The sequence below is a fragment of the Sus scrofa genome, chromosome 7, assembly GCF_054392235.1.
Source record: "Sus scrofa isolate SSC_HxYL_T2T_F1_AM1 chromosome 7, Sscrofa_HxYL_maternal_Yorkshire_Landrace_v2.0, whole genome shotgun sequence".
Taxonomy (NCBI): domain Eukaryota; kingdom Metazoa; phylum Chordata; class Mammalia; order Artiodactyla; family Suidae; genus Sus; species Sus scrofa.
Window position 1 is genome coordinate 22063700 of NC_139389.1, and position 22588 is coordinate 22086287.

The window sequence follows — 22588 nt, forward strand, 5'->3', positions numbered from 1 at the left end:
CCAAAATCTATGTCCAGAGATCACGCCAGGAAGTAAAAATAACGAGAAGAGTATTCAAGGCAAGAAGACATAATCCAGAAATTCAAATAAAACAGGAGAGGAATTAGGCAAATTAGGCAAGAGATTAAGAGGTGAGGAGAGGTGTTCAAATTAAACTAAATCTTAGGATTTGAAGGAGATAGACACAGTACTACAACTAGTATTTTGCTGTCAAATGTGCTGGTGGGATTTTTCACACCTTCCTGGGGTGGGTGGATAGAGATTTTTCTGGGGAGCTCTTCTTGACAGAATTGGAGTTCTCTAGCTACGGACAACTGTGGAAGAGGGCCAAGGGAATTAGTACTAAAAATACAGGTCCTGAAGCTTTATTCATTGCCACTAGCTGCTCCTCTCTTTAGAAATGACCAGGAGGAGAGTGTAGAAAAAATCAGTATCTAAGAGAAGAGTAGAGAGGAATCTACAAGTTGGAACTCTACCAGTGATTTCAGGGTATAAAGGTGAGTCCTGCTCTACTTGTTTTACTTGTTTGATGAGGTACATTTTCAGTAATGAGAGAAATAAAAACTTTATGGCCTAAATATTCCACAGTATATAATGCTTTTACATGAAAACTCTTCTAACTAGAAATAGGACCTCCATACTAGAAGTAGGATAATCTGATGTACAAAATTTTCCACTGAGAGGCTTTATTAAAAATGTTTTAGCATTGGAGCTCCTACTGTGACACAATGGGATCAGTAGCATCTTGGGAGCACTGGGGCTCAGGTTTAAGCCTCAGCCAGACACAATGGGTTTAGGATCCAGTGTTGCCACCACTGCAGCTTAAGTCTCCACTGCAGCTCAGATCTGATCTCTGGCCCTGGAGTTCTGTATGCCGTGGGGCTGCCAAAAAATGAGGGGGCAAAAAGGTCTTAGCATTTGAACTAGAACTGTCCTGATGGGATATAAATAATCCAATATATTTATTTTTTAAGGTAATGTTAAACCCATAGTTGCTTTGACAGGTATTGTGCAAATACAACCTATGTCATGATTGTACAAGTGCTATTATTTTTCCCATTTTATAGTTGAGAAAACAGGTGTAAAGTATCCTGCTCAAGAACACGTAGAAAATGATGGAACCAAGATATAAATACACATACTATTCCAGGGCCCTGATTCTTAATCCTTAACTAAAGTTACTGACAGTTAACTATGTCACTGACAGTTGTACTACAGGACATAAAATCAGAAAAGACAGTACTGGTACAAGACAACTTTAAAGTCTGGGGGAAGGGGGTTGAATATCACCCTTTTGGAAAGCTAGTTGGCCACACATATCAAAATCATGGTGGCAGTAGGGACCTGGTAGTCCAGGCAATGACTTTTCCCTGGAGGCTCCAAGAGACCATCACCAAAGCATCTTCCTAGAAAGGCCTGGAAGTGGCTGCTGTGCCTGGGGTTAGCGGGTACCTTCCCATGTGCTTGAGTGACATGTGGGCCCCCAGGCATTGCACAGGGTTTTGTCTGCAATTCCCGTCTCTAACTTTCCTCAGGGCTGCTGCTGAGGTTTAAGAAGAGCATTCCAGAGATGCAGGTGGCAGCTACAGGAAGGGGCTGATTTAGGATTACCTCCCCTCACAACACACTGCACCACTGTAGACTGAAAACAAATGCACAACCTAAGAATTGAGAATTATGTTTTATTCCATGAACTTTCTGAGGACTTCAGCCCAGAAGGCAGTCTCTCAGTTCTGAGGGAATGCTCCAAAGAGGTAAGGGAGAAGTCGGGATATAAAGGATTTTTTGTAACAAAAACCAGGTAGTTGAACTATCAAAAGATTAATGTTAATTTAAAAAAAAAGCATATCTCAAGTTAATGAATTTAGTGCTTTTCTGGAGTTCCTATTATGGCTCAGCGGTAACTAACCTGACTAGTGTCTGTGGGGTTGCAGGTTCTATCCCTGGCCTCGCTCAGTGGGTTAAGGATCCAATGTTGCTGTGAGCTGTGGTGTAGGTTGTGGATGAAGCTCGGATCCTGAGTTGCTGTGGCTGTGGCTGTGGTGTAGGCAGGCAGCTGAAGCTCTGATTCAACCCCTGGCCCAGGAACTTCCATATGCCACAGTTGCAGCCCTAAAAATAAGATGAATTTAGTGCTTTTCTATATATGGGAAAATGCAAGAATCTGGGCTTACTGAAATCATTCCTACCCATATGGCAGGTGATATTCTTAGTCCAAAACACACGTATGCACCCACACGCGCACACACACACACACACACACACACACACACACACGGGTCAAGAAAGAGCAGAGAAAAAACCCCTTCCTTTCCTTAAGTTCTCCTCTCCCCTCCAGGGTGCTGGCTATAGCAAGCTCTGTCTCCCAGAGACACTGGCAGAGGAGCTCTGTGACAGGGGAATGTAAAATCACATGCAATCACTCAGACCTGTTTATGTTGCCAGTGAACCTCTGGACACAGTTCCATCACCTGTCATGATCAGTAGTCTTATCTATAGATTTATTTGCAGTGGAGCACACCTGAATGTTTGGTTTGGTATTTTAATTTCATTCCTTTGTGGTCAAGCTTCACATTGTTTCTGTATTATTAATCATTATTTGTCTTTCTTAGTTTGTGCTTTCTGCCATATGTTGCAAAATTCACCAGAATTGTCAGTTTTCCTTTTGCATTAATATTTTAGTGATTCACTCAGTGAGTTTCAAGATGACTAGTCTTCTTTAACTTCAGTTAAAATATTCAATAACATTTGGCATTTCTCTAGGTAAGTAACGATTTGCCTTAGGAATGACCCCAAAAAAATCACACACACCCCAAGGACAATCCCCTTGAGGTAGAGACTGCCATATACCCCAACCCATGAAGTAATAGTTTACTCAAACGGTGATAGCCCATATTTGCTGCAGCCTTGGCTTGTAAATTTCAATGGGAATTGCAAACTCTCCAGACAGTAAAAGAGGAGAACATTTAGGACCATAAATATGGGAAGAATCCCAACAATCAAGAGGTAGCTGCTAGTCAGAACTGCAGCCATTTCTGCTCCTTGGAGACACCTGGACCTTGTGAGCTCTGATCCAGCTCTGGGAACTTTGCCATCAATGGTTGATGCCACACCAGGGAACAAACAGGTCCTGGAGCTGCTGGTGCTGAAGCAGTTCCTGACCATCCTACCCGAGGAGCTCCAGGCCTGGATGTTAAAGCAGCAGCCAAAGAATGACAAGGAGGCAATGTTGGAGGATTTGACGGAAGAACTGATAAAACAGGACAGTAAGTGTGATCAAATGGGGGAATGTTAGGGAATGAAATCCTAGCCAGAGAGAGATGCATCCATACTACTGTGAGAGCAAGGTTGCAGGGCTTCAGTCTCTATTCAACATAACTAGATATATTAGTCTCTGTGTTTCTACTTCCTCCTGAGGGTGGAATAAGACTGTGCATATTCTTGCTCTATTCTATACCCTGAGAACTGTTCCCTAAGGCGTCTTTCTAAGGTATTATCTCTGGTCCATTCATTGAGTCTTTCACAATCCCAATCATATCTTGTTTCCAGGTTGTAGCCAGTGCCTGTGGAATGGGAATGCATTCTGAATTTCTTCATCAAGTAGCACAGGAGCCACCAACTCCTTACAAGTGGGAATATCCAGAATTCCAGGCCATTCATGAACAAGATAAGCATCAGAAACTACCCTGAGAGAAAGGGAAGGGTTGAAAGCTCTGCCAGCTATCCAGGTTGATAGCATTAGGAACACTGCAGACATAAGAAACACCATGCTGAATCAGACTGAATATCCATTCTCTCAAGTACTGCATTCCAGCTTGGGTTGCATCAACAAAGGACACCATGCAGAATAATACAGTCCTGTCCTCCCTGTTATCAACATCAGCAGAAAGCTGTGTACCAGCTTTCCAAACTTCATTTAAAAACCTATTCCTGGAGTTTTGTGGTGACTTAGTGGGTTAAGGATCTGGTGTTGTCACTCTTGTGGCTCAGGTTACTGCTTTGGCACCAGTTTAATCCCTGGCACTGGAATTTCTGTATGCTGCAGATGCAGCCAAAAAATAAAAAATAAAAAAAAATAAAAACCAATTCCTTACTGCTCTCACAAAATAAAATTTATTGCAGCATATGGAGGTTCCCAGGCAGGGGTGGAATTGGAGCTGCAGCCCCCAGCCTATACCACAGCCACAGCAATGTGGGATCCCAGCCAAGTCTGCGACGTACACCACAGCTCATGGCAAAGCCAGATCCCTGACCCACTGAGGAAGGGCAGGGATTGAACCTTCGTCCCCATGAATACTAGTCGGATTCTTGTCCACTGCACCAAGATGGCAACTCCCAATATTCACTATTTTAAATTGTGAATTTAAAATATTTGTGTTTTATAAATACAAATATCTTTTTCTGCATCATATGGTGTCATATATCTATCATATATCTACAGAACTATAAAGCATGTCATGAAAAACTTTGGTTGCCAAAACTAGGTGCTGGGGGATAGTTATTCTTTTTTAAATTTTTTAAAATTTAAGTATAGTTAATTCACAATATTGTGTTAGTTTCAGGTATACAGCAAAGTGATTCAGTTTTTTAAATTTTCTTTTTCAGATTTTTTTCCATTATAGGTTATAATTGTTTTTAAGTATTGAACCATGTGAGTGCATTACATGTTCATATTACTTATTTAGTAATTAAGTGGAGAAAATATCGAGAAGGAAAAAAAAAATTTTTTAACAGCAAAGAAAATGAGCTTGCGTGCCACAAAGTCATCACACCCCTCTACAGAACCGCGCAGGCTGGACCTCCGGCGACAAGAGCGGAGAAGGGTAGCCTGGCCGCGGCCACCGAGACGAGGCTTCCTAGAGCGGCCAGGAAGCGCCCCGCTGACAGCGGCCGAGCGCTGATTGGTTGGTTTGAGTCTAACCTTTGTTCGGGGCCGCCCAGAGGACGCTTGTCACTCCTGTTCCTCTCCGAGCGAGGTGAGTCTCTCTCGGTTCCTGGGAAGGCGCAGGGCACAGCTGTGGTCAGCAGAAACACCCTCCTCTCACCTCCATCTCACAGGCTGTCCCCTCCCTCTGGACAGATCTACGACAGAGGACTTGGGCCGACCTTCCAGGAGAATGGAGTGAAAGGGGAGCACCGCCTGCGAGTTGCTCTGCGAGGGCATCCGTCTTAACCCCCTTCCTGAGTTGGAGCATGTACCCCACAACCACCGAATCCTAGGGACCCTTACATCTTAGGTTGTGGACTGAAAGAGCCTTTTAACAAAGCTATTAATCCTTAGTGTTTATCTAGGGCTTGCTGCCAAGCCAAGGACTTTGCGTACATTCTTATTTAATCTACAGAGCAATCCTGTGAGAAACATGAGAATTTTTACAGATGAGGATCTAGTCTAGATAGGTAACTTGTTCTGAATTACAGCAGAGCTCAGATTCAAATCTATGCTCCTGCTTCCGTATTCTTATTTACAGCCTCCTGTCAGACTGTTTACTCAGTTCTGGTTGCTTCCCTTTATTAGCGATTATGTTCACAGCAGCTTTTGTGGTTTCTCAATGGTAACAGTTTTCTCTGAGACAAGATTCTAAGAGAGTCTCCTTGAAGTAATCCCAGACAGAGGATCAGTCTCCTGAAAAACAGCTCAGAATGGCCACATCCCTGGAAGCCGAGGAACAAAAAGCCCTTCTAATAGTTAAGGCAGAAGACTGGAGACAGGACTCCACCTCAGGAAAGTACAGTCCTCACAGAAGGGAACTCTTCAGGCAGCACTTCAGGAAACTGTGCTATCAGGATGCACCTGGACCCCGCGAAGCTCTCACTCAGCTCTCCGAACTTTGCCACCAGTGGCTGAGGCCAGAATGCCACACAAAGGAGCAGATTTTAGACCTGCTGGTGCTTGAACAATTTCTGAGCATTCTTCCTAAGGATCTGCAAGCATGGGTGCAGGCACACCATCCAGAGACTGGAGAGGATGCGGTGACTGTGTTGGAGGATCTGGAGAGAGAGCTTGATGAACCTCAAAAGCAGGTGGGAAGAGGGTGGTCATTTGGCTGTGGGAGATCAGGGTATACGGACTGAGCCAAAGCAAAAGGCACATGAAAGAATACCTGAAGACATTTAATACGTTACCCTAGAGAAGAACAGGGACTGGCTGCCAGTGTCAAAGAACTAAAGTGTGGCTGAGTAAAGAGAGACACTGTACTGATTCTATGTCAGTTTGGAAGGCTAGGATCAGTGAGAAGCTATAGGAAGGCAAAGAGGAAGGCAAATAGGTATCAGATGAAAACAAAAATTTTTATAAAATTCATGGTTACCTATACATAAAATAGGCTACCTTGTAATAGGAAACTCCCCTTCAAAGTGGGGTTCAAGTAGATGATAAGGATATTGCAGAACAGCACTGTCTAATTGTGACCCATTCATATTTAATACATGTAACTAAATGTACATTTAATATATGTAATTAAAGAGTTCCCATCGTGGCACAGTGGTTAACGAATCCGACTAGGAACCATGAGGTTGTGGGTTTGATCCCTGGCCTTGCTCAGTGGCTTAAGGATCTGGCCTTGCTGTGAGCTGTGGTGTGGGTTGCAGATGTGGCTCGGATTTTGCGTTGCTGTGGCTCTGGCATAGGCCAGTGGCTACAGCTCCAGTTGGACCCCCTAGCCTGGGAACCTCCATATGCCGTGGGAGCGGCTCAAGAAAAGGCAAAAAGACAAAAAAAAAAAAAAAAAAAAATATATATATATATATATATATATATATGTAATTAAATACAGTGTAAGCCGTATACATAATTTAAATTTTCTAGTAGCCACATTTAAAAATAAAAACAAGTGAAATTAAATATATTTTATTCAATCCCAAATATCTAATCAGTATTTAAAAAGGTATTTTACATTCTTTTTTAATTTCATTTTTATATGTATTTTACACTTCACATCTCATTGTGTATTAGCCATATCTCAAACCCTCAGTAACTACATTTTTCTCGTGGCTATCATACTGGACCAGTTATAGAAGAAATAGAGGAAGTTGGGTTAGATCATCTTTCAAGTCCCAAGACTCTTATGATTCTGGACCTCTGCAGATCACTGTTAGAGACACTGGTTTTTATTCTCCAGTGTCTTGAACTGTAGATCAGTCTCTGTCTCTTTGTTTTTAGTCATTATGGCCATTTGCAATTGAATGAGAATTTGTCCCCTTTTCTATAGCCGTGGTCCCTGGCAGATTTTTTTTTTTCTTTTGATCTTTCAAAGAAGTTTTTTCAGTTCTTTCACATAATCTACCTTACAAGCACAATCATACTTCATTGTTCCCAGGTTCCAGCCAATTCAGAAAGACAGGACACACTTTTGAACAAGTTGGCCGCCTTAAGAAGGCCACGTGAATCACTGACTATCAAATTCCATCCCAGGAAGACCCAGCAGGAGCAAGAATCTGGGGAGCCTCAAAGGAATGGTAAGGAGCAGGAGTTTTGTGTATATGAGGAAAGAGCTGATTTCTTAGATTAGACAGGAGCTTTCTCACTCTCATCTCCTTTTTAAGTTTTGTCCCTCACCTCACTGGGGAAGATTTTATCTTCTTTCCTATCCTTACCCCACCACAGAAAGAAATGTATTTCAGTTTTTCATTAGACTTTAAAGCTGCTATTTGGGGAGTTCCCTAGTGGCATAGCAGTTAAGGACTTGGCATTTGCACTGCTATGGCTCAGGTATAACCTGGCCATAACTCGCACATGCTGCAGGCAAGGAAAAAAAAAAAACAATAATATCTGCTATTTTGCCCAAAGTTTAGGGGATGGGATTTAAATACTCATTCAAGTGAATAATACCTTATACTTCTGTCTGTTGTTATCTGATGATTCTAGTTAATTTCCCTTAAATTTCCAATTTGAGCAAAATTTATGACACACTGTATTAGTCTGCTCAGGCTGCCAGGACAGAATACCACACCATAATCTGGGTGGCTTAAACAACAAGAAACTATTTTCTCACAGTTCTGGAAGCTGGACAGTCCAAGATAGGGTGCCAGCAGAATTGTTTTTTAGTAAGGACCCTTTGGCTTGCTGACTTGCTGTGTCTTCATATGGTCTTTTCTCTGTGCAAAGCACTCCCTGTATCCCTTCTTCTTATAGAGGCACCAAAATCCTACTGGATTAGGGCCCACCCTTATGACCTAATTTAATCTTAATAACTTACTTAAAAGTACAGTTACACTGGGGGGTAGAGCTATGTTTTTTACAGTTACATTGGGAGGTAGAGCTATGTCTTTTAGTTTCTCTGAATGTCAGGTTGACCCGATTTTGGCTGTGGTTTGGTCCCGCATTGCACTAATTAACATCCAGGATGTCTTGTGTATCCCCAGGCTACATTTAAAAGGCAGACAAGGAGTTCCCATTGTGGCGCAGCAGAAATGAATCCAACTGGTAACCATGAGGATGTGGCTTCAATCCCTGGCCTTCCTCAGTGGGTTGGGTGCCTGGCATTACTGTGAGCTGTGGTGTAGGTCGCAGATGCGGTTGGGATCCCGCATTGCTGTGGCTGTGGCATAGGCCAGCAGCTGTAGCTCCAGTTTGACCCCTAGCCTAGGAACTTCCTTGTGCTGGAGATGTGGCCCTAAAAAGCAAAAAATAAAAAAATAAAGAGCAGACAAACTGGCTCAGCAGTAACGAACCCAGCTAGTATCCATGAGAATACACGAGTTCGTTCCCTGGCCTCCCTCAGTGGGTTAAAGATCCAGCATTGCCATGAGCAAGCTGTGGTGTAGGACAACAGCTGCAGCTACGATTCAAACCCTAGCCTGGGAACTTCCCTATGCTTCGGGTGCGGCCCTAAAAAGACAAAATAAATAAATACATAATAAAAAGCAGGCAAGTTGGAGTTCCAACTGTGGCGCAGTTAAGGATCCAGCATTGTCAAAGCTGTGGCTCGAATTCAATCCTTGGCCCAGGAATTTTCATATGCTGTAGGAGTGGCTGAAAAAAATTTAAAAACAAAAAGCAGATGAACTTTACCAATGTATGCAGTTTACCCAAACTCTACTTTTTACAGTGCTCCCTACCCTTTTTCTAGAGGTTCTCCTGTTCATAATGCCTCTCCTCAGCAGTATGTTACACCCTGGCCTATTCTAGATGCCACTCTCCTACTTTAAATTTTACCAGTATGGTTCTCTCATTCTCTAGGATCCCTGCCAGGTGATTTGCCTAATTTGAAAAATTATTTTAAGCTAAAATACTTCTAGCTAATATCTGGAAAGTATACTATTCAATTATATATAATTTAAAGGACCTTGTAGTGCTTTAACTCAAGGGGTGGAGGGTAGGTTATAGGTTGGCTTTAGAGGTAAGTTTGAGACCTCCTGTTCTGTTCATTCATTCCTCTTTCATTAAACACTTGTTGAATAGCAGCTGTATGTCAGGCATCATGCTAGGTGTAAGGGAGACAAAGATAAGACACTTAAGTTCTTCAAGAAGCAGAGAATGCACTGTTACAGCATGTGGTGAGCTACAGAGAAAAGGACAGCTATTCCTGTGGTAGGCCTGCAAAGGTATCAGAATAGGTTTGCTTGAGCTTAGATGGTTAGATGAGAAGGGGTGAACTGGGAAGAGGAAACTTTCTGGGCAGAGAGAATAGTAGGGTGCAGGGAGCATGAGGGCACACATAACACACATTCTAAGAACAGCAGCTACTCTGAGTTTGATTTTGATATAGAGAATTTTGTGGGAAAAAAATCAAAGGCCAGTGGTCAGTTCTTTAGCTGAATACCTTGCTAAAGAAATGGAACTCCATTCTATCAGATGGAGGTCTTACATTATTTCAGAGGAGTGGCTGACAGATTTGTGTTTTTATTTATTTATTTATTTATTTATTTATTTATTTATTGCTTCTTAGGGCCACACATATGGCATACAGAGGTTTCCAGGCTAGGGGTCACATCGGAGCTACAGCTGCCAGCCTACGACACAGCCACAGCAACGTTGGATCCAAGCCGTGTCTATGACCTACACCACAGCTCACGGCAACACTGGATCCTTAATCCACTGAGCAAGGCCAGGGCTCGAACCTGAAACCTCATGGTTGCTAGTCAGATTCGTTTCCACTGCACCAAGATAGGAACTCCAGATTTGGGTTTTTAAAAATCACCGTCCATGGTTCCATTTTATAAAAGTTACCTAGAACTGGAAGTTACATAGACTGGAAGTTACATAGACTGGAAGGATTATCACCAAATGTAGGTTATTTCAAGATAATGAAATCATAGGTGACTGATTCTCTATTTTCCAAAGTCTGTAAGTGAATGAGCATACAATTATAGTAGGGAAAAAAGATATAAACAAGGGGGGAGGCCACTCTCAAATACAGAGGATAGTGGACCAGAGTAGGGATAAGGCTGAAGAGAGGAAGGGGAAACTTCAGGACATATATAGTAATTAGGATGAACAGGTCTGACATGATACAATGGGGGTGGCGGGGGCAGGGGAGGTTGAGGGAATGGACATTTTAATACAGTCCAAGTTTATGGCTTGGGCGTCTTGCAAATGATGCTATCAGCAATTGAGAGGAAAATCAGAAGGAATATATATTTATTTGGGAAGAAGAGTTAGAATGGATTTAATTTTTATACATGTGAATTTATGGTGCCTGTGAAAAGTACAAGTAAGTAAAATCCAGCAAGCAGTGCAGTTTATTTTTTTTATTTATAATGATTTTTATTTTTTCCATTGTAGTTGGTTTACAATGTTCTGTCAATTTTCTACTTGTGCCCAGTCACACACGTATATATACATTCTTTTTCTCACATTATCCTCCATCATGCTCCATCACAAGTGACTAGATATAATTCCCAGTGCTATACAGCAGGATGTCATTGTTTATCCATTCTGAAGGCAATAGTTTGCATCTGTTAAACCCAGATTCCCAGTGCATCCCACTCCCTCTCCCAACCTTCCCCCTTGGCAACCCCAAGTCTGTTCTCCAAGTCCATGAGTTTCTTTTCTGTGGAAAGGTTCATTTATGCCATATATTAGATTCCAGATATAAGTGATATCATATGGTATTTGTCTTTCTCTTTCTGACTTACTTCACTTGGTATGAGAGTCTCTAGTTCCATCCATGTTGCTTCAAATGGCATTATTTTGTTCTTTTTTATGGCTGAGTAGTATTCCGTTGTGTATATATACCATATCTTCTTAATCCATTCATCTGTCAGTGTACATTTAGGTTGATTCCATGTCTTGGCTAATGTGAATAGTGCTGCAATGAACATGTGGGTGCCTATGTCTTTCTCAAGGAAAGTTTTGTCCCAAGACTGGGATTGTTGGGTCATATGGTAGTTCTATATTTAGTTTTCTGAGATACCTCCATACTGTTTTCCATAGTGATTGTACCGATTTATGTTCCCGCCAACAGTGTAGGAGGGTTCCCTTTTCTTCACACCCTCTCTAGCATTTGTTATTTGTGGACTTACTAATGATGGACATTCTGACAGGTGTGAGGTTTTGATTTGCATTTCTCTAATAATCAGTGATGTTGAGCATTTTTTTCAGGTGCTTCTTGGCCATCTGTATATCTTCTTTGGAGAAATGTCTATTCAGGTCTTTTGCCCATTTTTCAATTGGTTTGTTGGCTTTTGCTGTTGGTTTGTATAAGTTGTTTGTATATTTTAGAGATTAAGCCCTTGTTAGTTGCATTGTTTGAAACTATGTTCTCCCATTTCTTATATTGTCTTTTTTTTTTTTTTTTTTTAAGGTTTCCTTTGCTGTGCAGAAGCTTGTCGGTTTGCTTAGGTCCCATTGGTTTATTTTTGCTTTTATTCCTATTGCCTTGGGAGACCGACCTAAGAAAACATTTGTAAGGTTGATGTCAGAGAATGTTTTGCCTATGTTCTCTTCTAGGAGTTGGTCTTTAACCTATTTTGAGTTTCTTTTTGTTCATGGTGTGAGGGTGTGTTCCAGTTTTATTGAATTACATATGGCTGTCCAGTTTTCCCAGTACCACTTACTGAAAAGACTGTCTTTTTCCCATTTTATATTTTTGCCTCCCATTGTCAAAGATTAATTGACCATAGGTGTCTGGGTTTGGTTCTCTATTCTATTCCATTGGTCTGTATGTCTGTTTTGGTACCAGTACCACACTGTTTTGATTACTGTGGCTTTGTAATATCAGGCAGTGCAGTTTAAAATGTGGTTCTGGAGTTCCCATTGTGTTGCAGTGGTTAACGAGTCCAACTAGGAACCATGAGGTTTCAGGTTCGATCCCTGGCCTTGCTCAATGGCTTAAGGATCTGGCATTGCCATGAGCTGTGGTGTAGGTTGCAGATGCAGCTCAGATCTCCAGTTGCTGTGGCTCTGGCGTAGGCCAGCAGCTACAGCTCCAATTGGACCCCTAGCCGGGGAACTTCCATATGCCGCGCAAGCGGCCCTAGAAAAGGCAATAAGACATAAATAAATAAATAAATAAATAAAATGTGGTTCTAAATACAGGAGAAAGGTATGGGAGGAGACAGAGCTTTGGAGTCAGATACTGGGTCGATTATAGAAGACGTGAGTGTAGATGATGGCGACTCGGAAGACTATAGAGTAAAAAGAGAAGAGAGCACATGAAAAATTGTGAGGCATGCCACCATCTCAAGTTTTCATAGAGGAAAAGGATTTTAGAAAGGAGAGAGCAGGGGCTGTCAAAGAGGTTAAGAGAAGCAGAAGAGGATGGTATCACCAAAGCCAAGGGAGGAGTTTCTACCAGATGTAACCAGTGTAGAACACACTGTAAGATTCCCTTGAATTTGGCATTTAGAAGTTAATGAGGAGTTCCCATCATGGCTCAGTGGTTAACCAACCTGACTAGTATCCATGGCATCGTGCAGTGGGTTAAGGATTCGGCGTTGACATGAGCTGTGGTGTAGGTAGCAGACATGGCTCAGATCCCACATTGCTGTGGCTGTGGCAAAGGCCAGCAGCTGCAGCTCCCATTCGACCCCTAGCCTGGGAGCTTCCATATGCCAAAGGTGCGGACCTAAAAAGACAAAAAAAAAAAAAAAAAAGAAAGAAAGAAAAGTTAATGAGTCAGTAAGAATAGCTTCAGAAGGCAGAAGCTGAAAGATGCAAATCTTTTAGATAAGCTCGAATAAGCTTAGCTTTCTGGAATCTTCATCTCTTTTCTGTGAGAAGCCATATAAGTTTCTCACCTCATCTTTGGAGACAGGATATGCACTTAAAAACCAGATCACAGTAATCATTTAATGTATCAAATGCTAATTCTGTTGTGTAGAGCACAGAGAATTATTGATTATGACTGGCAGCTTGTCTGTGTAAAACTTTAAATTCTAGATGGGCTTTCCTTCTATTTTTTGCTTTGTTTTGGTTTTTTGCTACACCCATGGCCAGAAACTGAACCCACACAACATCAGTGACCTGAGCCACAACAGTGACAATGCCAGATCCTTAACCTGCTGAGACACCAGGGAACTCCTATCCTTCTGTTTTTGTTTGTTTGTTTGTTTTACAAATACCTCTGGATCAGTTTCACTCTGCTTCACATTAGTTTAAGTTCTAGAAAAACACAGTCTTTCTTTTTTTTTTTTTTTTTGTCTTTTTGTCTTTTTGCCTTTTCTAGGGCCGCTTGCGCGGCATATGGAAGTTCCCAGGCCAGGGGTCCAATCGGAACTGTAGCCACCGGCCTGTGCCAGAGCCACAGCAATGCGGGGTCCGAGCCGCATCTGCAACCCACACCACAGCTCACGGCAACGCTGGATCCTTAAGCCACTGAGCAAGGCCAGGGATCGAACCCGCAACCTCATGGCTCCTAGTCAGATTCATTTACCACTGCACCACAACGGGAACTCCCAAGAAAAACACACTCTTTCTATACAGAAAATTGTAGAAGCTTACACATGTGCTGCTGCCAAAATAACCTTTCAAGGGAGTGCTGTATAGTTAAAATATAAATTGTCTTTTCTTAATTTATCAAAAGATGCTTTATGAAATGTAGCTATCCTGTGAGACCTGTGAATTCTTAGGGAAGTCTATTTTGTCTGCATTGAACAATATAAATATGATTGTTTCCTAAGGTACAGCCCCAGCAACCTGACACAATTTTTATCTGTCCCCCTCACCACCAAACTCCTCGCCAAAAAAATGAACAAGCAAAAAAACAAAACGCACGCATGCACACACACACACACACAAAAAAAAAAAAAACAACACTGCAGCAATCACAACAAATACATCTGAAGAAATGCCTCTCAACTTTATTAAAAGATGTAACATCTGGTCCAGATTCTCATTTTACAGTTGAAAAGTTATACCACAGTGGTTGTGACTCTTCCAAGTTTCCATTAGGAGTTAGAAGAAGAGATAAAATTACAATCATAACCTGGGGCTCCTACCTATTAGTTCAGAACAGTTTTTTAAAACCATCATGATAATTTACCAAAAAGAAAGTATCTTTTTAAAATAAATTTATTGTTAAATAGACTTTTTAATGCAGTATCTCTTGTTTTAAATTTTTCATTGTATTCATACCAGCAAGAGTATTAGTATTAGCTCTTGACTAGGGTAATGGCACTTGTCTCTGTAAACATAACTGGGAATTATAATAGTGGTCACTTAATACAGAACTGTTTTCATATATGAGAAAAGAACTTGGAGAACCAAGGGTCCTACAGTTCTTTGTAACACATTGTCAAAAAATTTTTGGCTATGCTATTAACCTGTAACACTGACTCTCCATTAGCGGTAAATGATAGTCTCCTTAACTCTTCCAGTTTCACTTCACTGAGCATTTAACCTTGTCCTTTCTTTTCCTCTAGGATGTCAAGCAGGTTGTACACATAGTAATTAAATGGTCTTTATGGACATATCCTTTTTTTTTTTTCATTGTTGTGGTGCAGCATATGGAAGTTCCTGGGTCAGGGATAGACCCCATGCCTCTGCAGCTACCTGAGCCACTGCAGTCAGATTCTTTGCCTACCGCACCAAAGCAGAACCCCTGGATGTACTCTCATTTCAGTGACCAGCAGGACTTGGCTTATCTGGAATGTAACTGATAAGGCCTTTTGGATGTGCCAAAGTAACACTGGAAAAATAGCTCTGGTAGAAGATGCTAAACAAAATACTCCTAATTTTGTCAGTTCTGAAACAAGATCTCCTAGAATCCAATTACCCTAGGGTTGGCACTTGGAAGAGATATGTAAACAAAATTCTGAAATTCCAATTGGCCAAGCAGACTACAGGTTCCTGAGATGAGAAAAGTTCACATTTGACAGTTTCCATTACAATATTCTTCACATTGATTGCTCAATTACAGATCTAAGAGAGAGGGATATAATTTGAACTGCTAGCCAAGGAAAATTGATATATTTTTTTTTAATATTTTTTGAAGTCTTGGTGAGGAATTTTTCTCCAGACTTCTCCTGAAGTTGTAGGAGAGAAACTCATCCTAAGGCCTGGTAGATTCCCCCGAAGGTAGTAAACTGCTCACAAGTGCCAACTCTCTGTCCTTTTTCAAAAAACACTCATCTTCAACAATAAGCCACAGAAAACTAACCATCAGTGACTCCAGTTTATAAAAGAAGCTGTGGAGCCAATATGTTGATGTTTGAAAACACTTTTTTTTTTTTTTTTTTTTTGTCTTTTGTCTTTGTTGTTGTTGTTGTTGTTGCTATTTCTTGGGCCGCTCCCGCGGCATATGGAGATTCCCAGGCTAGGGGTTGAATCGGAGCTGTAGCCACCGGCCTACGCCAGAGCCACAGCAACGTGGAATCCGAGCCGCGTCTGCAACCTACACCACAGCTCACGGCAACGCCGGATCGTTAACCCACTGAGCAAGGGCAGGGACCGAACCCGCAACCTCATGGTTCCTAGTCGGATTCGTTAACCACTGCTCCACGACGGGAACTCCTGAAAACACTTTTCTTAATGGTGTAGGGATATCTCTGATTTCTGTGATTCGACTAATTTAGCAATACTTCTGCTGCACATTATACTTTTACACATGCTTTATCATACATTTCCTCATCTGACCAAACAATAGGTGAGAAGGAGGGCACAGAGGTGATAAGGAAACCAAAATGGTTATCATCTGCCAACATTTCAACAATTATCAGCAGAGCCAGGGCTGAAATCTGGACCTCTGGCTCTAATTCAGTCCTTATAATTTCTCCTCAGAGATAATATAGTATTTAGATTCCAAAACAGTATCATTTTAGAACAAGTAATGAAGCTTTGAGAAAGTCTACTGCCTGATTAAAAAAAAAAAAAAAAAAAAAAAGCAGGGGGTTAGGGAAGTTCCCATTGGGGCTCAGCGGAAACAAATCTTAACTAGTATCATGAGACATAGGTTCAATCCCTGGCCTTGCTCAGTGGATCCCTGGCCTTGCTCAGTGGGTTAAGGATCCAGCGTTGTAGTGAGCTGTGGTACAGGTTGAAGACAAGGCTTGGATCTGGTATTGCTGTGTCTGTGGCATAGGCCAGTGGCTACAGCACCGATTTGACCCCTAGCCTGGGAAACCCATAGGCTGGGGGTGCAGCCCTAAAAAGCAAAGAAAAAAAAAAAAAGGCAGGGGGTGGTAGGGGAGTTCCTGTTGTGGCTCAGCCATAATGAACCTGACTAATATCCATGAGGACACAGGTTCGATCCCTGACTTCACTCAGTGGGTTAAGGATTTGGCATTGCTGTAAGATGTGGTTTAGGCTGCAGATGCAGCCCTAAAAAAGATTTAAAACATTTTTAAAAATTGTTTTAAATGGTAAAAAGGAAGGTAAGATTTGATGAAAATTTGGTAGGAAGGGGACAAGTGATGACAGTGAAGAGTGCAGTTTGGGCACTCAGGCCAGAGCCAGTGTTTTCCATACCCACAGCAGACACTGAAATGTTCTGCTGGCTCTTGCTGCTGCTTCCATCATGCCAAGTGAACCACTGAAAAACTCTATGTGATTAAACAATTGTTGTACAATTAGGATTCCTAGGCCTTTTAAGATGGAGGTTTCAGCATAACCACATAGGTCTACCCCCTAAAATCTCAAAATATCTATTATAAAATTCAACTCCACAAATATTTATTTAGTACTTGCTGTGTGCCAAGTTCCATATTAAGCTTAGGGTTGAGGACATGCAGATCAGGAAGAGGGAGAGCACATCCAATTTAGCAGATTAGGGAAGACTTCCTGGAGGAGACAGCATTTGAGATGGACCTTGAATAATAGCTAGACCAGTGGCTCTCAAAGTGCAGTCCCTGTACCAGCATTATCTATCATATCAAGAAGTGCACACCCCTGGGCTTCATCCCAACCTTATCAAATCAGATGCTCTGTGGGTCAGAAGCCCAGCAATCTGTGTTTTGATGAGCCAGGTGATTCTAATGCACAATAAAGTTTGAGAACTGCCCAGCTAGGATTTAGATAGGAGGAGATATCAAGGACATCGGTTTCAGAAAAAAGGATTCAACCCAGCACATATACCAGACCATCCACTGTCACTTCCTGTTTATCTTCTATCCTGACCTGCATGCGCTCTCTCTCTCTCTCTCTCTCTGCTTTTAGCTATTATTATGTACACTTCTTTCCTTTGATGGTTCCTACTCACTTCATTCCTCTCAGATCCCTAATCTCCCTACCTTCTCCAGTCACTTGTACTTGGTTTTACTACCACTTACTACCCACCTTTCAGACCCTTCAGGTTTCTCCCAAAATTTTACCTCCCTTCCCATCTTTGTTTTCTAATCTCCTCCTTGTTTATCCCCCTTAATTATCCTTGGCATATCTGTAGTTCCCGTTTACCATTTTGCATTTACACAGAATTGCTGTTTGTCCACATTTTTGCCTTTTCCTCTCTTTGTGATCTATTCCCAAGTAACATATCCTGCTATCTTCCTTACTGGCCTCTTCTCTACTTTCTCCCCAATATTATCAGTGTATGTTTTGATGGTGCTAGATACCTAATTTGTGCATTGTATATGGGTTTTAGTTTTTATAAGACATTTTTGGAGTTCCTGTCATGGCGCAGTGGTTAACGAATCCGACTAGGAACCAGGAGGTTGTGGGTTCAATCCCTGGCCATGCTCAGTGGGTTAAGGATCCGGCATTGCCATGAGCTGTGGTGTAGATTACAGACGCGGCTCGGATCCCGTGTTGCTGCGGCTCTGGTGTAGGCCAGAGGCTACAGCTCCAATTCAACCCCTAGCCTGAGAACCTCCATATGCCATGAATGCAGCCCTAGAAAATACAAAAAAAAAAAAAAAAAAAAAAGACATTTTTAACATTTGCATGTTCTTTCTTCCATAGGCTTTTTGCCTCTTAACCTAGAATGGACCTGTTTATATACTGTTTATTATTACAGGTGATCAAACCAGGACTAAGAATGAAGAGTTGTCCCAGAAGGAAGATATACCCAAAGACATGAAATTCCTTGGGGAAATAAACAACAGATCTAACAAAAATACTCCTCAGTATCCTGAATCCAAAGATGCTGTTGAAAGTGAGGGCAGATTCGAGTGGCAACAGAGGGAAAGAAGACGCTATAAATGTGATGACTGTGGAAAAAGTTTTAGTCATAGCTCAGACCTGAGTAAACACAGGAGAACTCACACTGGAGAGAAGCCCTACAAATGTGATGAATGTGGAAAAGCCTTCATTCAACGCTCACATCTCATTGGACATCATAGAGTACACACTGGCGTGAAACCCTATAAATGTAAAGAATGTGGGAAAGATTTTAGTGGACGCACAGGTCTTATTCAACATCAGAGAATCCACACAGGTGAAAAACCCTATGAATGTGATGAGTGTGGGAGGCCTTTCCGAGTAAGTTCAGCCCTTATTAGACATCAAAGAATTCATACAGCAAATAAGCTCTACTGATATGGTGAAGTAACAAAAGTGCTTTAGACCCTCAGGCCTAATTAGTTATCAGAGAAATCTACCTTGGAGACCTTGTGTATCCTGAATGTGGGCAAAGCTACAATCACCGTTAAAAATGTCTCCAGCACCAGAGACTCTACCTGAATAAAATTTCCTTTTATTTCTAAATTAGTTCAGTTTCTTGGGAGGATCTAAGAGTTATTTGAGAAAGGCTTGTCCATTGCCTTGTTCACTTGTGGCCCAAAATAACCACGTTTCCTGGTTGAAAGACACGAATTCTACCTCTTGGCTCTGGCTCCTTTTTACTTGACCGTTTAGTGTATGACTTTAGGCAAGACATTCATATTTTTCTTTGCCTTCATTTTCCCTTTCGGTAAAGTGCAGATGATATAATAGAGGCCCACAGGCATGTTGTGTTAAGTTAAAATAGATGAAAACTGCTTTTGAAATTAAGAACTAAAACAATACTAATTTTCTCCCATCATTACTGATATAATGGCCTAAATACCCATTTCTTAAAATAGTATAATAATTTTGAAGAATTTTTTTGGTTTGCCAATGAGTAAAAAAAAAAAATAGAGGGAACCATCAGAAAAGACAGCAGGTTAAGGAAAACATTAAAATGGAGAGGAAAGCAGTAAGTGATCAGTGGGAACTGCTGAGGAGGGGGATGATGGAGTGTGTTAGGGATCTGTATCTTTGGATAAGTCACTTCTTTTCTGAGTCTCAGATCATTGTAAACTGAGGGAGATGGGGAGAGGTTGGTCTAGAACTGCACTGTCCAATATAGTAGCCAGAACCCACATGTAGCTCTATAAATTTAAACTTAAATAAAATGATAAATTCAGTTCCATGGTGACATTAGCTACGTGTGGCTAAGTAGCCACTGTAATGGGCAGCACAGATCCAAACCATTTTTATCATTGCAGAAACTTCTAAAGAACACTGCTGTTCAAATCAGTCATTGGTAAGATACCTTCTAGCTTTGATATGTGATTCTGAGTTCAGGAAGGTAGCAAAAGAGATAACCTGAGGAGGCTGCAATAGCAACAGGAGATAAAATACAAACACCCTGAAAAAAAATTAATTTAGTAATAATAACTTTGTGGTACTTTTCAGCCTTAAAAAGAGGATATTATAATTGAAGGAAGATGATTTTTAAGTAAATATGACAACATAATAATCTAAGTTGAAAGCTCAAATTACTACCTAATCTCTATAAAAAGAGTGTAATTACCTTTACAAGGTAATAAACCCTGTCAGTTACCCTATATTAATGAGAAGCTGGGGCTCTCAGTACACTAATGCTTTAAGATAGTAAACAATCTATATTTTTTTCTTTGGGGCTCCAGAATGTATTAGCACTTCATGTATGTATTTGCAACAGTTTTACATCCTTAGTTTGAGAATTTTATAGCATCACAGGTATTGTGGTCAAAGGCCAACACATTCAAATTTACAAAACCAGGAGTTCCCATTGTGGCTCAGAAGGTTAAGAACCTGACATGGTGTCTGTTATGGTGCAGGTTTGATCCCTGGCCTCACTCAGTGGGTTGAGGATCCTGTGTTGCCAAGAGCTGCTGCGTACAACGTGCATTGCAGAGGCAGTTCAGAGCTGGCGTGGCTGTGGCTGGGGTGTAGGATGACAGTTGCAGCTCCATTTCAACCCCTGGCCTGGGAACTTCCATATACTGAGGTGTGGCCATAAAAAAAAAAAAAAAATTTACAAAAGCATCAAACTGCCATGAACCACTAATTCTAGGAATAACCATCACCAAAATGATTAGGAAGTAATCTAATCTCTCATTGAAGACATTAATTACACATTTGTTTTGAGTGTAGGAAAACCACCAGAATCATTTTGCATCTACTACTATTGGAAGATGAATCTTAAATTATTCCTTATAATGCCATAAAGATAAACTGAACTTTTATGTCTATTTGAACATAACGCTCCTTTTAAAAAAATAAGTTTACTTTGAATGTATACATCAACTGATAAAAACTTTGAAAACATCAAGTTTTACACTCTTTTTTTTCATTTATTTATCTGAGCAATATTTCAAAGCATTTGAAACAGGATTTCTTTAATGGTCATTAAGAGAAAAGTAAAGTTGTAAATCTTAGTATGAGAAACATCCTTATTTAAAAAGTAGAGTTATGGAGTCCCCGTCGTGGCACAGTGGTTAATGAATCCGACTAGGAACCATGAGGTTGCAAGTTTGATCCCTGGCCTTGCTCAGGATCCAGCATTGCCATGAGCTGTGGTGTAGGTTGCAGACGCAGCTCCAATCCCACGTTGCTGTGGCTCTGGTATAGGCCCCTAGCCTGGGAATCTCCATATACCATGGGAACTACCCTAGAAAAGGCAAAAAGACAAAAAAAAAAAAAAAAGGTGCTTACTGAATGATGGCTTTTCCCCCATTACCTTAGTGTTGCTAGAAAACACTGTCATGTGTAGAAGCTGTACACAGTCTTTAAAGGGGAAATTCGTTTCTGATCTTATTGAATTTAGAGAGTTTTCTACAATAGTAAGAAAGATGATCTTGGCTACCACAAGATTAGGCTTCCTAAAATTGGTAAAGATGATAAAAGACTGATTTTCTTCTAATATACTCTGTATGATGGAATTCTGTTCAGGTAGCAGTTTTGAATATGTTATGTACAAAGAAGTGTTCTTCATAGAGTTGTACACCTTCAAATTCTGAGTGAAGAGTAGTTTGGAGCACTGAGACCATGCTACCCTTTTTAGTCTGGTGTTGATTGCTCATTGCCACCAGTGTCCACCATCTGGGCTTGACCAGAGGAACAGTGATAAGAGTCAGGGAGGTACAGAAAGATTTGGGGCCAGAGACATCCTGGAGTGAAAGCGGCAAGAAAGTCCCATGGTATCTGGGATAACAGCTGGCACAAGGCAAAGAAGGCATGAGGTTAAAGGAGATCTAAGTAGTTGTTAGTACTGGAAGAATTAGGCAACATCCTAGTAAGTCTGTGGAAACCTACAGGAAAAAATGGTGAGGATGCAACCAGTGGCATGAAGAGCTCTGAGTTCAATCACAGCCACAGTTATTGGAAAAGAAGATATAATATGTTATACCCCAATCAGAACCACTAGGTTTTAGCAAAGCCATCCTGGAATGATGGAACCTGCTCTAAAAAACCCTAAACATGAAAGGCAATTTCTCAAATACTTGTGTCAGAAACATATGTGTCCTCTCATCTTTTTTGGAAGTTTTGTTTTTGGTTTTGTTTTTTTGAGGGAGGCAAGAACTTGCTAGTTTGTAGTTTTCATGAACTAACAGAGCAGAGAGTGCTAGTAAATGGCACCTAAAAGGAATATGAGGGCAGCTCTTTCAGACACTGATGGAGGATGGTGGTTAAACTGGTGATTCTGAATGAGGAGCCAACAGCTGTGAAGAAGGAAGCAGATGAGAGTTGGGAATAGGAGGAGATGTCAGAGGTGTGCATGGGCAGTGGTGAAGAGGGGGAAACAACAGAGAAAGGGGTGGAATAAAAAGAATGATAAAAAAGGAACAGGGAGTTCCCGTCGTGGCGCAGTGGTTAACAAATCCGACTAGGAACCAGGAGGTTGCAGGTTCCATCCCTGCCCTTGCTCAGTGGGTTAACGATCCGGCGTTGCCATGAGCTGTGGTGTAGGTTGCAGACGCGGCTCGGATCCCGAGTTGCTGTGACTCTGGCATAGGCCAGTGGCTACAGCTCCGATTTGACCCCTAGCCT

General features: G+C 41.3%; 1 protein-coding gene and 1 long non-coding RNA gene across 3 annotated transcripts; one reads left to right on the forward strand and one right to left on the reverse strand.

The window, feature by feature from the left end:
- Positions 1–4918: 4918 nt before the first annotated feature.
- On the forward strand, positions 4919–20870 carry ZSCAN16 (zinc finger and SCAN domain containing 16). 2 transcript variants are annotated; one of them, XM_005665670.4, is made up of 4 exons: positions 4919–4976; positions 5081–6021; positions 7317–7455; positions 18330–20870. In XM_005665670.4, exons 2-4 carry the CDS (start codon positions 5641–5643, stop codon positions 18848–18850), a joined length of 1041 nt encoding a protein of 346 aa, XP_005665727.3. In that variant the 5' UTR covers positions 4919–4976; positions 5081–5640; the 3' UTR covers positions 18851–20870. The 2 variants fall into 2 exon arrangements, with proteins under 2 accessions (XP_005665727.3, XP_013832985.3); XM_013977531.3 differs by having other exon boundaries at positions 5560–6021.
- Positions 14222–22536, reverse strand: LOC146401256 (uncharacterized). The gene is made up of 2 exons (XR_014809844.1): positions 15903–22536; positions 14222–15599 (listed from the first exon to the last, which is right to left on the reverse strand). It is a non-coding gene; the product is annotated as an uncharacterized LOC146401256 (long non-coding RNA).
- Positions 22537–22588: the final 52 nt, after the last annotated feature.

Bases quoted from the DNA above. Each gene is read 5' to 3' on its own strand.
- ZSCAN16 (XM_005665670.4), top strand. From the start codon at position 5,641: ATGGCCACATCCCTGGAAGCCGAGGAACAAAAAGCCCTTCTAATAGTT. The intron at 6,022-7,316 runs GTGGGAAGAGGG...CATTGTTCCCAG, and splicing joins TTGATGAACCTCAAAAGCAG to GTTCCAGCCAATTCAGAAAG. The intron at 7,456-18,329 runs GTAAGGAGCAGG...TTATTATTACAG, and splicing joins TGGGGAGCCTCAAAGGAATG to GTGATCAAACCAGGACTAAG.